Raw genomic sequence first — 17,728 nt, forward strand, 5'->3', positions numbered from 1 at the left:
TCTGGGATATGAACATGCATGCCTTTATTTGATATCACCTTATTTTTAAAGAAAGAGGGGCTAACTAGCTCATCAGTTAGGCAAATTTGCTGCTCTTGCAGAGGATGAAGTTCAGTTTCCAGCACTCATGTGTCAGTTCATAGCCAGGCAAGCATGTATACACATAAAATAAAAAGTAAGTCGTTTAACATGCTTTTTCATATCCCAGGTGGCCTCCAGAACCTCCCAGAGCAACTTTGGATCTGAGTACCATTTGTTAGCCAGGGGCCTGACTTTGCATGTCTAATTAAAGACTTGAGCCTAGGAAAAACTTCTTGTAGTTTCACCTTTTCTTTCTATTTCCTCCTCCTTTTCTTTTCCTACCTCTCTTTCCTAAAAATGTGTCTTTAATATTGCAATCACTCAGCCCAAGGATAGCCAAATTGGTGGTAGAGATTCCTCTGAACCCAAGTGAGTTGTCCTGTCAACAGTAGCTTTGCTCTCATCAATAAAGAGACATGCCTCCCTCATCAGGAGTTGGCCCAAGATGTGTTGTTATCCAGCACAGAGACTACAGTATTGGCATTCTTACTATTTGTTCACATGTATTGATATAGAACATAGGTTGAAATTCAAGAAAATATAAAGGCATTGACTTTCTTCTTTCATATTCACTCTACGAATAAGGATGGTGGAGAATGTTCCTAGCTGCAGCAGTGGGCATGGTTAGGGCTGCAAGTCTTCAGTCAGTAGACTTTTACCTCACTCCTGGCGTTTCGGGTTTGTTCATGCACCAAATCCACATTTGTTTCTCTGAAAACTGGAAGTCAACTAAGGTCAACTAAGGTCAGAAGCCTTCTGTACACTATCTGTCTGACTGTCTGTCTGTCTATCTATCTATCTATCTATCTATCTATCTATCTATCTATCTGTCATCTACCAATCATCTATCACTCATCTATCTCTCTGTCAACCCCTTTGCCTCTCTCTGTCTCTGTCTCTGTCTCTCTCTGTCTCTCTGTCTCTGTCTCTGTCTCTCTCTCTTTCTGTGTGTGTGTGTGTGTGTGTGTGTCCATCTCTTGCCCAGTCAGTCTGTAGTGCTAGACACTTAGCTGAGAGCCTTATTGTGGCAGGCAAATGCTCTACCACTTCTTTCTATGCAGAACCCTTCAAATGCCCTTTGTGAAACTCACAATGGCATTTATTAAACTCCAGGAACAAGGAAAAGAAAAAGTCTTATTATCAAACAAGGCTATGCATCCATGAAAACCGTCCTCCACATTGTACCAGGTCACAGGCACCCCCTGGTCTTCCAAACGCTTCTTATAGAGCAAAGTGTCATCTCGGAGAATGTCCCAGTGCATGCTCACTAACAATGCCTCTGGAAGTTGGGCAATGACCTCGTTATCTGCTAAAAGAGGGGAAAATCCTGGGTCTTGCATGTGTTTGGTTTCTAGATAGGCTGCCTTGTTAAAAGGAGCAGGAAGCTTGGGTTGCTGAAATTTGTCCCTGAACCTCTGGGGAATATTGTCAGAGTCAAGCCACTTCCGGTATTTCATCCAGGTGTCTGGGGGGACATTAGCTCCTGTCAAGATGGCATCCTTCCAGGAGGAGTCAATGGCTAGATACCTAAACATAAATGTGAACATGATGCATGTAGTGAGTAATGGGATATTTTGGTTCTGCAGATGTGATGGTAACTGTAAATTGATGGCCTGGAGGATTGGATAAATAAGAACTTGAGCCCGGATCGGTGGAAGATCTGGTCTGCCCAATAAGGTCTGGGTGACGACGGCTGCAGCTGTACCTCCGAGGCTTTCTCCACAGACGACAACCCTAGAGGGATCTACCCCGTAGGCTTTCGGGGACTTCAGGAAATGAATTGAGGCATTCACACAATCTTGAATAGCAAAAGGATGACAGTAGCCAGGAAGCTTTCTGTACCTGAAGAGAAAACATTAAAAAAAAAAACAGCATAACAATATGTGTAGGGGTGGGTGGAGTGCATTTGAACCTGGTCTTCTATGCACCCAAGACCCAACTGGATTAAATCCTGAAATGACTAAACAAGTAAGAATAGTTATTCACCCACCCCCTTTCCCCCTGGGTGAGTCTGAAGAATTTTGCCAGAATTAAAAACAGCTGGGTCCCTCCATTCAGACTCACTGGGCAAGGCCTAGAAATGATCAGGCCAATCATGGGCCAGAGATATTAAGGAGCCTGCTTCCAAGCCTCCTGACTGGACCTGAATTCGCTGGGACCTACATGGTGGCAGGAGAGAACTAAATGTGGCAAGTTGTGCTCTGACCTCCATATTTGCAAGACCCCATAAATACATAAATAAAAACAGAAAACAAAGCATTTGTCTTTGAAAGCAGACAAATAATCTGAATTGACAGGAGAAAAATGCCCATCAAAAGTCCTGCTAGCTTGACTGCCTATACACAGAGATGGGGAACTGAAGTTAATGGAAAGATTAAGTTGCTTGCATTCAGAGAAGAGAGACAAGAGAAAAAAATAAGAGGAGGAGAGGAGAGATGAGGAGGAGGAGAAAATCTCCCCATATTCAGGCATTTCCTCCCAGGCAATTTCCACAGAGGCCCGTTGGCAGTACAGATCCCCTCCTCTGCCTGAGTCATTCACCAGTCACTGGTGAGTCTAGCAGAATGACACACTGACCAATATCAGAATAGGTATTCATGCAGCCTATCTGCAGGGCCTGTTCATGGACCTTCATTGTCTGGGAGATTATTGGAGACATGAATTCTAGTGGTAATATTCACGTACAGACACAGTGGAAACGCACTGTGAATAAGTCACTTGGTCTTAAAGAAAATGGTACCTTTCCCAAAGTCCTCAGAAAGGTTCAGTCTTATCCCAATGATACAGCTGTACCGTGACCAGCCTGGTACATGCCAAAGCTAAATATGTTTCTCAAGAAGCTTCCAGTTCTTTTTCCTCTCCTCTGTAATATGTGTCCTGCTGAGACACAGATTGGTTTCATAGAAAAAAAATCCTAAATTGCAATGAGATTCTTTGCTGGCTAGGTATATGCCAGCCTGAAACACCTAGCATCCTTTTGAAGGTGGACACCTCAAGTGAGGAGATGCCCTCTTAGATCAGCTTGTGAGAGAGCAGTTTTCTTGATTGAGGATTGGCGTGGGAGGGCTCATCCCAGTGTGGGTGGCGCCGTCCTGGGCTGGTAGTTCTGAGTAGTATGAGAAAGCAGGCTGAGCGAGACAGCAGCACTTCTCCAAGCTCCTGCCACCAAGTTCCTGCCCTGTGTGAGTTCCTGTTCTCATTGCTACAATGGCAAACTGTGATATGGAAGTGTGAGCAAAATAAACCCTTTCCTCCCTCAGGAGTCTTTTATCATGGTGCTTTACTTGCCTTACTAAGACACCCTCTATTCCCTCAAAGGCCTTCTAATTTTTTTTTTTACATCGCACTCCTAATTTGTCCCTTTGATAGGTAGACGGTTCTCTTTTGCTCTGCAATGACCTCGTAAAAAGCCATTGCCACAGCAAAGACCAGGACCTTCAGCCAGTTCAGGATGCCTTTAGCATTTTTGTTCCTGCCTCTAATAGATTGAAGAGATATCCTGAATCATGGACTCATCATAAATTCTGGTTTTTAAATATAGCTTTCTTTGTGTCTATATGATTTTGAGAAACATTCCTGAGGGCCTGAGGGTGGCCTCAATTGGTCGATTGCTCACCTAGTACACAGCACGGCATACACAGTATGGTGGTGTACACATGTAATCTCAGCACTCAGAAGGAGCAGAAGTTCAAGGTTATATAGCTATCATATGCAATATATATAATATATTCATATATTTTATGGATCTTGATGCATAGCTAGGGAAAAACAGGAGGAGAGAGGGAAGGAAGGCACATTTAACTCCATCTCCAGTGAGCTCTGACACCTTCCCCTGGTCTCTATGGGATGGAGTCTGCAGATGGCGCACATCAACTCACACAGGCACATACACATACAAATACTTCTTTAAAATATATCACTTATTTTTATTTTGTGTTCATTTGTATTGACCTGCATGTGTGTCTGTGGGAGGATGTAAGAAGTCCTGGATCTGTCCAGTTATGTATGTGACTGAAAGTGTGCCTTTGAAATCCTACCACCGTGAGTCTTAAGTGTCCCAGCAATGGAACAGGGCTGTCACAGACTAAAGCCTCTGAAACCAGAGCTGACCCACACCTTCTTCCCTTAAGGCATTTCTCACTTACTTATCACATTGATTTTTTTTTAAAAACCCTAATATAAAATACCAGAGACTTGGAATTGTTTCTGCGAGTACCTGCTGGCACGGACCCAAGACCTTAGGTGATGGTATTTGAAGGTATTTTAGAGACGTGGATGAGAAAAAACACCCAAAATGCTGCATGTAGAGCCAAACTGGAGATTATGGAGCAAATTCCAGAGACAAGACTGTTTATAGCAGTGAAGACAGAGAGGAAAGTTCCTCATGAAGTTTTCAGTAGAGACAAGGACAATTTAGAGTAAGGCTGGAGGTTCTTTGTGTGATGTAGTGTCAAAGAGAGTTTTTCTATCTTGCTCATATCTTGGTATTTTGTGGGAGGTTGAATTCTGAAGCTAGCTCAGCATTAAAGCTGTTACCACAGCCTGGTTACTGCTGGCTTCTTTTAGCAATATTTATAGTGAGAATTTGGAACAACAACAACAAAAAGATAAAATAGAATTTGAAAAAATTTGTAGTTTGGTCAAAAAGTAGCTTGCTGAAAATTGTGAGCATGGACGGTGTGGCTGTTACAGAGAGTAGCACCCTTAGAAATAAATTCAATGTGGACAATGAGAATCTATATCACATACTCCAGGGTGTAAAGCCAAAACTCATGTGAAAGATGCTCACTGTAGAAGAGAGCCTCAACAAGCGCCCTTCTCGGAAAGGACCACATAATGTTTTCTGGGGTACAATTGACCATTTTCACTCACCAAAATGCTCAGGCAACTGCATTCGTGGTCTCAGCCACTGTTTGCTGTGACAATGGTGCCTTGGCGCCTTTCATAACGCAGGCGTGCATAGTTCAGTGGTTCCAGGCTTTAGGAGGGCTTCCACAGAGATTTCAAAGGAAATTCTGGGAGAGTAGATAACGCATGAAAAAAAAAATCAGGCTCCTTGTGTGAAGCACTTGAAAGGGTAATATCTGAAGGTGTAAATAGTAAAGCCAATGCTGATCAATACAGAGAATGGGGTGGGACATCCTGATCCAGTGAGGGGAGAAGAAAGATCAGGAAGGACAGAGGGATGCACATGGAGAGGATCCAGAAAATGAGCCGGACCTAGGGTATGATTAAAAAGCAAGTATAATATGGGAAATCTGAATGGGAGGAAGCTATACTGACTTGGAGGTTTAGAATGGACTAATTACTGTGCAGCATTGTGCTGTAAGCTAATTAAATAGATCCTAGTCTCTCTGTGTGGTTATTCGGAAATAAATCTGGGTAAGGGGTAACCACTGCTTTATTACAATAACCATTCAAAGAATAAACATTAATAATCATTCGTCAGAGATCCAAGGAAGATAACAGGGGTGTGGAATGACTACAGAAGTAAGCTGCAGACAATAAATAGGGGCACCCCAAGAGAGGAGCCTGAAGGGCTGCTGCAGGCAAGGAATCAGAAACAGGGCTGCAGAAACCCAGTGGAGTTCACATCATGCCACCTGGCAGCACAGATACTGAACAAGGAGATTCGGGCTTTATCATTTGCCTGACTATGTTCCAGTCTCACTTTGAAGCCAATTCTCCTTTCTCTGCCCCCACTTCCTCCCTTTTGGAGTGAAAAATTTTTTTTGCACTGTGACATTGTACATCAGAAGCAATAGACCTTGGACTCAACATTTTATAGAGACTTAAAGCTGAGAATGTGGCCTGGGTTTCAGAGAAGACTTTGTTGATGAACTTTTGAATAGTGTTGGAACTATTAGAAAATTGTGGACTCTTGGGGATGGTCTGGATGCATTTTAAATTTTGAGATGACCAACATAAGCCTTTGGTATCCAAAAGATATTTGTTTCATATGAAGTATTCCCTACACAAAGGTCATTGTAAAGGCTTGGTCCTCAGCTGGCAGGTCCAGTCATTGAAAAGTCTTTGACTGCATTAGTGGATAAATTTGATCATGGGCTTAGAATTTGATGGCTTTTTAAAAAAATCTTTCACCAAAAGCGTGAATCCAAACTTTATTTAATATTTGTCTATCTGTATGATCCTATTAGTTGATATATTTAATACTAAAAGCCTTCCCTACTGTCACACATAAATGTCCATGAACTGACACCCATTTCTTATTCTCAGCTAATATGGTTATGTACATATCATGTAGAATTGGCAGTTTGTAATCTTGACAAGAGAGATCTGATATTAAAATAAAGTCTTCAGAGTACACCTTCAGAGGCCTTCCTAGAATTTCAAATAGCATAATCTGTTAGTCTAGATATTCTTTTAGTGAATCTAAATAATATCTAACAAACACCTTCTCCAATGGTTTAAAAAATATCTGAGATTATTCTGAACATCTCCTTTTCTTGTTGTTTCATTATTGTTCTGGTAGATTCTTTAAAAGCTATAAGAGCCATTCTTTGATAATCTTACATTTCCTACTCCTAGATACTCTAGCTCTACAGTGAAAAATTTAAAAATCAATTTTCTTTGCACATCTTAGTTATTTTTTATAAACTTAATTTTCCATACATCGACATTTTCTTTATTAGAATTATATATGTACATATATATAATAAAATGTATAAATACAGCCATAAAAGCCAATATTGCTCAGGTTGAAATCTATAGACTATCACTTATTAGTATTTATTTTTTTTCAGAACACTTCTCTGTGAATCAGTTTCTTTAATGGTAAAACAAAATGTTGATACATAAGAATATCTTTCAGTTAAGACATTTTTTAAAAAAGGACACATTGAAATGTTTTCCATTCTAATGTTTGGTGCTGTAAGAGATAACATTCTGTTATGAAATAAAAGCAAAAACATAATGTATCCTGAAAATAGTGTCCATTGTTTGTCAATCATAGTAAATATATACGTTTTTCTCATTCTACATGTAACTAGGTGATTGATTTGCAGTAGTTTATTATTTTTTATACTTTTACATATACATTTATATTATTACACTTATACACAATAAACTACATAGCAAGAAGATAGTGTTTTGCCTATTTGTTGGAAGCTGCTAACTTGCACTTCTTGTTTAGCCAGATAATTTTATTCCTTCTCAACTCTCCGTTGGAGTTGAAGACCAGATAGTTTAGTTTTACAATTAAGCTTAGTTGTTTAGGAGTTAAGTTGTTTTTAGGTCTAGATAGATGTTTTGGATTGATAGAAATGAGATAGGCTAGATATTGATTTACGTTCAGAATCGTAGACTCATCAAGATAGGAAAGATGTTTTCTCCAAGAATTTGATGTCTTTGTTGGGAGGTCATTGGAGGTGGCACACTGAGCTTGTACTTGAAGAGAACCCTGTTCTCAACCATTCTCTCCCTGCTTCTTGACCACCATGGGGTGTCCAGTTACACTCTGCCAAGTGTTTTGGTTACCATGGCGCTTCACCTCACCACAGACCCACAGCAATGGCGCAAGCAGACCATAGGCTGAAACCATTGGATCCATGAGTTCCTTCAGTTTTATCTTTCAGGTAGAATTTATTGCAATGAAAAAAAAAACAGAGTAACTAAGTGTCCCTGCCACTCACCCCACTGCCAGAAGGACTGAGTCTGTTTCCTGGGCCAAGAAACTGCACAGACTATGGAAGTAATCTGAAAGAGAAGTGCAAGTGAAAATTAGCTCATAAGGAGTGTCCACCATAGCCCCAGAATGTCCCCTGCTGTGCAGCCATGAAGTTGAGGTCCTCTGTCTGTCTCTATCCTTGTCTCCTCTGAAGTGAGGAGGCACTGGTTCTCCCTGGGCAAAGCCAGGCATTCATCTGAAGCTTCTGAGTGTCTGAGCTCGAGTGACAGAGAGACTCAACTTCTACAGGGATAAAAAACTGAAGGCCAAGAGAAGTTAAGGATCTGAAATGGACAATGCCAAGAGTGCAAAGCTAAGATTGACAGCTTGGGAGTATTAATAATTTTGTATATTGGTATAGATTGATTAGGAGAAAAACAATGGTTGGATAGTACATTTAATAATATATTCTTCCATTTTTATTTCGGTACATGTGTCATTTCTGTATCTGTGTGAGTATATGTCATATGAGCACCTGCAGAGGCCAGGGAAAAATGTCAGATGGCCTAGAGGTGGAGTTAAGGGTGGTTGTGATCCACCCTTGTAGGTTCTGTGACTGGGTTTTCTGCAGGAAGTGGTCTTCACCCCTGAGCTATCTCTCCAGCCTCCAAAATGGTATCTTCTAATCAACAGGCTGGTGCATCTGAAGTTCTAGGCAGTGTGTCTTTCAGCATTAGTGCATCCCTGGAGCAGTATATTAAGTACTGCTCTGGTCTGTTTGCTTGTTTGTTTGTCTGTTTTTTCAAGGCAGAGTTTCTCTGTATATCACTGGATGTCCTGGAATTCACTCTGTAGACCACCTCTTTATCTGCGTGGCCCAGCCTTCTCTTTTGACTCGCAGGTTCATAGGTCAGAGACTGGGTCTTCTTGTTCTCCAGTGTCGCCTGTGCCTCGAGAGGGTCTGAAGCTAAGTATGTGGTCTGGAACTATCTGCTGAACCATCATTGCTTTTGCCATCCACAGGGACTGGAGACTTGGGGTGAAGTGCTCTTCCTAGTGGGTTTTGATGACAGAGAATACACATGGGTCTCATAGATGGGGCACATACATAGTTTGTGACTGAGAGAGAGAGAGAGAGAGAGAGAGAGAGAGAGAGAGAGAGAGAGAGAGAGAGAGAGAGAGAGAGAGAGAGAGAACCTAGGTAATGTCTCCAGCTATATAACTAGCATGGATATTTCCACCACCAGGTGGCAGTAAGTGACCCCAAGTCAGGGAGAGGAGAGGGAAGAAGTTGCCCTCTCACAGGGAAAATTTGAACATGAATACATGCAGGCTTCCACACATTCATCCACCCAAGTGTGACATTCCCCGATGTCTCCTTTTGTGCAGTAACTTGTATAAACATCCACTGACTCGTGCATTAATTTTTTTTAAAAGCAAAAATGATAGCCAAGATGGTAGGGGCCTATCCCAGACCACAGATGTGTTTGTAACATAGGGCAGTGGGTGGGATTTAACCTCAGGGTGAGGCAGTTCAGAAAGGTCACTGAGGGGCGAAGGAGAAGCTGAAGATAAGCAATGACAGGTTGCTTACTGTATCTTCAGGATCCCTCTGATTCAGGGAAGGATTGGCCCAAAGGGGTGGAGTGAGGGGAGGGGCAGGCATAGTAATCCCAACAACGTTGAGTCAAATGCATGGGATTGGCATCATTGTGGGACAGAGTAGATACGATGCTGGCTGTGAGTGGAAGGGAAAGGATGGAAGGAGAAGAGAGGGGGGAGGAGGAGAGGGAGGAGAAAGGGAAATGAGTCATCCATACCCATTATGCTGGGATATTTACTTGGACGTTGCTGTTCACCATCCACCTGAGACTATTGCATAGATGTGACTCTCAACATTACTCTCGTCACTAGTGAAGGAGCCTCGATTGTTGCTTGTCTTGGCTCCACCCTGAAAGGGCCTATGGGTGTGTAGTTGACGTGACGTAGGTTTGAGGTACCACTTGCCTCATGCCCCGGGGATGCTTCTTACCCAAGCTGCCTGCCACTGCACCGCCTCCATGGTAGAAGAGGATGCCTCGCCGAGGACTGGAAGAAGTTGCCTTGGGCTGGAACAGCCTCACTGGGACTTCCCCAAAACGCAGATCAGTCACCGCCACATTATGGTTCCTCTTCGTGGCCATTGCATCTTGTATAGTCTGAAAAAATCTTGGCATGGAGCAAATTCTCAACTTCTCGAATATAGTCCCCTGGTGGAGAGGTGGGTGGAAAGACAGAAAATTAAGGGGATGCAGGAAGGGAAAAGAGATGAGGTAGAAGATCTCTTTACTCCAATGGTCTGGTTGATGGCTGCTTTCACCTCTTTATGTAACAAGCATGATGAGAATTCTTGACTTTTAAAGAAGATTTGTTTTTAGTTTATGTGTTTTAGGGTTTTGCCTGTATGGGTGTCTATGCATTGTTTGAGTGCCTAGTGCCCACAGAGGCCGGAAGAGGGTTTCAGATCCCCTAGAACTGGAGTTGTAGGTAGTTGTGAGCCAAGATGTGGGTGCCTGCAACTGAACCCTGGACTTTTTCAAGAGCAACAAGTGCTCTTAGCCACTGGCTCATCTCTCCAGCCTCAATATTTTTTTTGTTTATTCATTTCTGAAACACATGGCCAGGAACTCATTATGTAAAATAGGCTGGCCTCAGCCTGCCTCTGCATCCTCAGTGCTGGAAGTACAGGGGTGGACCCCCATCCCCTGCCTTGCTTTATCTTTTTTGTGTTTTTGTTTGTTTGTTTGTTTTTGTTTTTGTTTTTTTCTAATCAGGAGTGTGTTCACAAATAAACCTGCATAATTCCCCTCAACAATCAGTCTACAATCTCATCTAGGAGAGAAACCCTCCCTCCTTCCACCTCTCTACCTCTTACCCCTACCTCTCTTTCTTCACCCCTACCCTTCCACCTCCCTACTACCATGGTAGGTATATGAACTTAATTTTCTTTCTTTCTTTCTTTTCTTTTCCTTTCTTTTCTTTGTTTTGTTGTTGTTGTTGCTGCTGCTGCTGTTTTGAGAGAGGATTTCTCTGTGTAGCCTTGGCTGTCCTAGACTCATTTTGTAGACCAGGGTGGCCTCGAACTCACAGAGATCCACCTGCCTCTGCCTCCCAAATGCTGGGATTAAAGGCATGAGCCACCACTGACCAGTAAACTTAACTTTCTTAATGGTTCCTGCCACTTTCAAAAGAATCCAGCCTGATTTATTTCTGTGAAGCATTGATTGTGAAATTTGGGACTGTTTTTTCAATCACACTGGCCATTAGTGAAGTAGGAACTAAAAATGACTAATAGAGTCATGTAATATGTTGGTAGAAGTGACCCTTTTGGAAAAACTCATTTAAAAAATGTGTACAGAGGGGGCTGGAGACATGGCTCAGAGGTTAAGGGCACTGGCTGTTCCTTCCAAAGCTCCTGAGTTCAATTCTCAGGAACCACATGGTAGCTCACAACAATCTATAATGAGATCTGGTGCCCTCTTCTGGTATGCAGGCACACATGCAGGCAGAATGCTGTATAAATAAATAATACATAAGTAAATCTTTTTAAAAAACATGTGTACAGAGTGTGTCATTTGACAATTTTTTCTTTTTTTTCTGTTTAAAACTATTGAAAAGTCTGAAGAAATGACTCAGTGTCTAAAGGGTTAATGTACTCTTGTTAGAGGACTCAGGTTCGGTTCCCAGCACCCAAATCAGGCAGCTATAACTTCAGCTCCAAGAGATACAATGCCCTCCCTCCTCTAGACCCTGTAGGCACTGCACACAGGACTCAAGCATGCACAAATCTTTGAAAACTCAGTTTGTAAAAAGGGAAGAGAGCACTACATCAGATCATTCTACTGCAATGTGAACATATATTACTATGCATAAAATGAAGCATGATTTTAAAGATAAAGAAAGATAAAATGTAACTGCAGTATATTATTATTTTGGTACAGATTACATACTTGAATAATGTAGCTTCAAAAAACTACAAACCAGGCTGGAGAGGTGGCACAGAGGTTAAGGGCACTGATTGCTCTTCCAGAGATCCTGAGTTCAATTCCCTGCAACCACATGGTGGCCCACAACCATCTATAATGTGATGTGATGCGCTCTTCTGGCCTGCAGGTGTACATGCAGGCAGCGCACTGTATACATAATAATAAATAAATTTGTTTTTTTTTTTAAACCCTCCAAACCAACATCCACAGATACAGTAGGATACTGAAGTGTGTCTCTTTTTCTTAACGCCCTCACTCAATTCTGACTGTGTGCATTTTGTTTAATGAACTCTGACTGTGTTTCAGACCAACTCATTCTGCACTTTGTTTCTGTGATGTAAGCCAAGATTCTGCTACACGTCAGTGGAATCTCTGGCAGGAGCTCCTTAGGCTGCACAGACCACTACAACCAGCTTTCCTGTATGTGACCTCTACTATCCGTCTTGGATTGGGTGGGGGTGAGGGTCGTCTGAGAGTCTTACCACTTTCCCTATAGCATTTTCTGTATTTCATCCTTATGCACAGTGGAACAACCATAGTTACTTAAGGAAACATCACTGCACGGATTGATGTACCAATACTCTAAAGTCACTTTGATGCTCCCAGGAAAGTTACCCAAGAGCTGGTTGAGTTAAGTCACTTGGGGATGAACTGACTCAGAGAAGAGGACCTCACTAAGCTGCACATGTTACATCCCAACATTTAGGTGATCAATGATTTAGTTCATCTGAAAGTTGCAAAAGTTTCTGTCTTCTTTCTATAACTTTTTTTCATCCATCCTCCCCATCCTTACATACTAGCTGACTGCCTGTGGGAAGCTCAGAGTCCCCAAGAGCCATTCATTATTAAACACAAATACTAGAACCAGGCATGAAAAATATCCCTTTAAATTGTAGGTTAAGGAAGTCCAAGAGACTCCCCAAACAATATAAGCTATTTCCAATATAACACACACATAAATATACATATATATATGCTATATCCAATATAAATATAAATAACATAACAATCCTGCCATTGCCTTTGGTTGTCTTCAAGAACTTGAAGATAAGAAACCCCTGTTGCAGAAGACACCACAGGACTTGGAGGATAGAGTTGGAAGTGACCTATAAGCTTCCTCCCTAAGGACTAGTTCCCATAGTATCAGAACATGTTAAGCACACCAGTATAGAAGAAAAGCAGTCAGTAGTCCTACCTCTCTGTAAAGTCTATAAATCACAGCAGTGACTGGTCTGTCAATATGTCTCCAATGGTACAGTAGTGGTTCTCTTATCTGGTTGGTAACCAACAGCCACCTAATTGGACTTAAGGGCCATTCAGTAGGAGGGATTTCATGATTGGTGTAAAGCTTGGCAGCCCTCCATGGTTGAAGTGGCCATAGCACTTGGAGCAGAACCTACTACTTCTGTTTTCCTGAGCAAACATCATTCCTTGCTGTGTTGTAAATATTTATCCTGGAGCCCACAGATAAATGAAGCTTGCATCCCTCATCAAAGACACTTCTTACAACATAAGAGATCATTACAGGAAGTCACAGTTGGTCAAAACACAGAGAATAAGTGCCTGATAAGTGTCCAGCCCAAGTTGGTATGTCTATAACACAACCCTTTAGCTTAAGGCACGGGGTGGAAGGTGAAAGAGGAAGAACAGAAAGATTGTAAATGGCTGAGGACCAGGGTGTGTGCTGCTTGATATGGTCTTCTAGACGTGACAGGGGAGCTGACCCATGCAGTCTCAGCAATAGGGCTGCCTAAACAAGATCTTCACAAGGCTCTGTCTAGGTGAGACCTGCAGGCAATCCATGGCCACTGAGAAAGGAAGAATCAGTTTTCACCAGGAAGAGTTCCCTACAGGTTATAAGGTGTTCAGCACTGAACAAATGTACATGTGAGCAGCAACACTAAATGGACTCTGTAGGACACACACACACAAACACACACACACACACACACACACACACACACACGCACACACACACACACTATGAGCAGACCACAGGAGGAGCTGGAGTGTGAAGGAGTAAGGATAGAAATGACATAATTGCACCATTAGTATTCCTGTGTGAAATTCTCAAAAGCCTAAAAAGATTTTTAAAAAACACTCTAAAGCCAGGTGTGGTGAGGCATGCCTTTAATCCCAGCACCGGGAAGGCAGAGGCAGGCAGATCTCTGTGAGTTCAAGGCCAGCCTGGTCTACAAAGTGAGTTCAGGACAGCCAAGCCTATCACAGAAAGACCCTGTCTTGAAAAACCAAAACCAAAACCAAAAAACAAAAATAAAAACCACCACCACAACAACAACTCTAGAAATCATGTAGTGCATATTAATTATAGACAAAAATATGCTCCATAGCCAGCCATGGTGGTGCACACCTATAATCCCAGCACTCGGGGAGGGAGAGACAGTTTGCTGTGAGTTTGAGGCCAGCCTGGTCTACAAATTGAATCCAAGGCAGCCAAGGCTACACATTGAAATCTTGTCTTGAAAAACCAATACAACAACAACAAAAAAAAAAACAAGAAGAAGAAGAAGAAGAAGAAGAAGAAGAAGAAGAAGAAGAAGAAGAAGAAGGAGAAGAAGAAGAAGAAAGAAAGAAAGAAAGAAAGAAAGAAAGAAAGAAAGAAAAGAAAAGAAAAAAACTACATAAAATTCATTAAGACATTTGATACTTGTATATAATACATTACTACTGTTGCTTGCTCCCACTGGTCATCTTCTTCTTCTCAACTCCCATATCCTGTTTCCTTGTGTCCCAGTAAATTTCATTAGCTATACTTACAGGAACATGGGTGAAGAGTTGTTTTCAGGAGGGACTCACCACTATCTATAACACTTTAGAATGTCCTTTTCCTTCCCCCATTAAACAACCTTAGCAAGGGACAGAGCCTTGTGAGATCCTCCCCTATCCATATTGATGGACCCGGTCTTGTGGAGATCTTGCCACAGCTGCTGAGAGTTCGAAAGTGTTTCCTCCACTTCTGGTTCTTCCGTTCTTTCCAACCCTTCTTCTACAATGGTTCCTCAGCCTTAGAGAGGATGATCTAGACATCTCATTTATGGATGAGCACTCCACAGTCATCTATTCTCAGTTTTCTGACCAGCTATGGGCCCCTATAATCATTGTTGTCCACTGAAAAAGATGCCCCTCTGATCAAAGATAAATTAATGTATGGGAACAAACATACTTAGAGAAATTAATTGGATGGGCATGCCATGCCTTTTAGTAAAACAAGATGCTGGCTTACTCAGTAGGACTTTTAACTTCCCCAACAACTGACTTTTGGCCAGACTTTGCAGCACCAGATATGGGGTACCTCCTGTGAAGTGGGCATAAAATCTAATCAGGAGGTGATTGATTACCCCACGACAGTCATGCCACTATTGTGCTAGTGGGCACATCTTCCCTAGCAGGTTGATAATGTGACACATAGGAGCCACAGTTTAGGTAGACAGTTAACAATTCTCCCTCAGCAGCCTGAAAAAAAATCTCCCATTATTATGAAAACTAGCAACATGTGTGCCTGTCTTATTGGAAGCATTTACAATATAAGAGAATTCGTCCTCTTTCTGATTGATTGCAACTTTTTAAATGCACAGTATTTTTTTGTGTGTGCATTCAGAGAGTAAAAAGAAGGGCTCTTCCTTCTTTGTTATAGCACCAAAAAATGGCCCAAGATATGCTTTACTATCTAACATTATTCCTGTTTATGATACCAACAGGAAATTTACACGGTATGTTTTATGGTAATCAGAGAGCTGTAATCTGCTGGCTGGACAGCCCATCTCACTCGGGCAACATTGACTATCTTCCAAGGCCCCCAGGGTCCTACCTGGTCCCTGACCACAGCTTCCCTGAAGTTAAATTCATCCCTTCCTCCACTTACTGCTGCAGACACATTGGACTCTATTCCACAACACATATGCGCCTAGGTCATAGTTTACTGCACTTACAGCCTTCTCCCTCTTATTTCTCTACACTTTTATTAGTCCTTCATAAATGGCATATAAACTTGCTAGCCTGACCTTTGGTTTAACAGTCTCAAGGTTCAAGGGTGTCATAATTCTACTAATAGAAACAAAATTGGTCCTCAGTTATTCTGTCCTTTGTCTGAGGGCCTCAGATGAGACAAAGGACAGGACATTTTTTTTTTCATCTCCCTCAGGCTCTATATAATAGATTAAGTTTTCGCTGGTTACCTCTAACTCTCCTCTAGGAGATAATAAATCTAGTTTTGTGGTTTGTGTCTACTGGTTCCAACCATCCAAAAATATTTAATAGACAAAACAAAGCAAAGCAAAGCAAAACAAAAACCATCAGCTCTGAGAATTGGCAGCTTATTGGACCCCAGGACACCAACGGAAGGCTCTTACCAAAGAACCAAAGGACATATTATAACCAACTCAGCAGGAACAAAAAGATTCACATTACCCTAGGCAAGGTCATTATGAACTGTGCATTTGCCAATATAAAGTGTATAAAACCCAAGATTACTTCTTTTAAGAAATAGACTCCAAGCTGGGCATGGTGGTGCACACCTTTAATCCCAGCACTTGGGAGGCAGACGCAGGTAGATCGCTATGAGTTAGAGGCCAGCCTCATCTACAAAGCAAGTCCAGGACAGCCAAGGCTATACAGAGAAACCCTGTCTCGAAAAATCAAAAAAAGAAAAAAATATAGAAATAGACTCCATAAATGTCTTCCTTGCTAACACAACCCCTGTATGGCAAGCAAAAAGGTAGGACACTCAGCTCATTAAGTGGGCATAGCTCTGCCCATTGTCAATAACACAGCATGTGGCATATCACTACTGAGCAGACACATTGGGCTGTTAGGCTATGCGGATTTAAAAAAAAAAAACACTTCCCCAGCGCTAATGCTATGTCCACCCTCACAGAGCATAGTCATTAAGAAACAAAAGTTACCCATGTCACCATCAGATGGAAAATGTAGTACAGGATCCGAAGCTTCATGGGGTGTGGGATGGAAGGAGGTACTTCAGTACTGAGGAGAGTGTCTATGAGAACCCAAGCATTGATTCCCAGGACCACAAGACACATGACAGTGAGGAAGAGTCCGATGGAAAACAAAAAAACCATGGTACTACTCTTTGTTCACAGTGAGTGGAGGAAAACCTGTGCCTTAAGAAGGCTCCATTGGGCATCTCAAGCACAAACCCAAGGCACTTTATAACCTACAGAGACACACCATGGCCTGACTTCACCTTTTTAAAGCTCTTCTTGATGTTGAAAGCATCCCTCCCCACTTCCCGTGTGAACTGGTTTCACCAGATCACAACCTGGCCCTGCTCCTACCAAGAAGCAGTGGAGCTCTAGCAACTTGTCCCCAAAGCAGGTCAGTCTTTCATCATCCGCAGCGTTGACAACTCTGGGTAGCAAATGGACTTCCAGGGCAGGGAAGGCTGTATGGAAGGAGATGCCAATCCACAGCCAGATCTCTGGGAGGTCGGGAGAATTGAAGTGAAGGTAAAGTGCATACTGTGCTCTGTGACTCTCCTCTCAAGTGTGAAAGCAGAGATTAGAGCAGAGTGGTGTGTGTGCCGAGGAAAGCCACAATGAGGAAGAACATGACGGAGGGAGCAACTTCCTTACCTATCTGCTCAATGTCGAAACACACTGTACCCTTGGTGATCTTGGTACTTCTCTTCTCTGTGTGGATAAAACACTGGAACATCCATGGATATCTTGCTTCGTCTCCTACAGAAATGATACCAAACGAGTCCTTTGAAGTTACACACTATTGTGCCGTGCTCTGTTGAGGGGAGCACTCAGGACTTTAGATCAGCTATTCTCAACCTGTGAGTTGTGACCCTTTGGGGAATCAAATGTCTCTTTCAGAAAAGCACAAAAACACTTTTTATTTTATTTTATTAATTTGTTCAGATTACAACTCATTTATCCAATCACTTGTATATCCCATTCCTCCCTCCCTCCCACTTTCACCCTCTTCCCCTCCCCTATGTCTGTGACAGAGAGGG

At 42.2% G+C, this 17,728-nt stretch overlaps 1 protein-coding gene across 1 annotated transcript; it reads right to left on the reverse strand.

Moving 5' to 3' along the window:
- Nucleotides 1-1,071: 1,071 nt before the first annotated feature.
- Nucleotides 1,072-16,918, reverse strand: LOC127211566 (arylacetamide deacetylase-like 4 family member 1). The gene is made up of 4 exons (XM_051171504.1): nt 16,656-16,918; nt 9,741-9,957; nt 7,734-7,797; nt 1,072-1,923 (listed from the first exon to the last, which is right to left on the reverse strand). The coding sequence occupies exons 1-4, from the start codon at nt 16,827-16,829 to the stop codon at nt 1,149-1,151; spliced, it is 1,230 nt and encodes a 409-aa protein (XP_051027461.1). The 5' UTR covers nt 16,830-16,918; the 3' UTR covers nt 1,072-1,148.
- Nucleotides 16,919-17,728: the final 810 nt, after the last annotated feature.

Source organism: Acomys russatus, chromosome 29 (genome assembly GCF_903995435.1).
Source record: "Acomys russatus chromosome 29, mAcoRus1.1, whole genome shotgun sequence".
Taxonomy (NCBI): domain Eukaryota; kingdom Metazoa; phylum Chordata; class Mammalia; order Rodentia; family Muridae; genus Acomys; species Acomys russatus.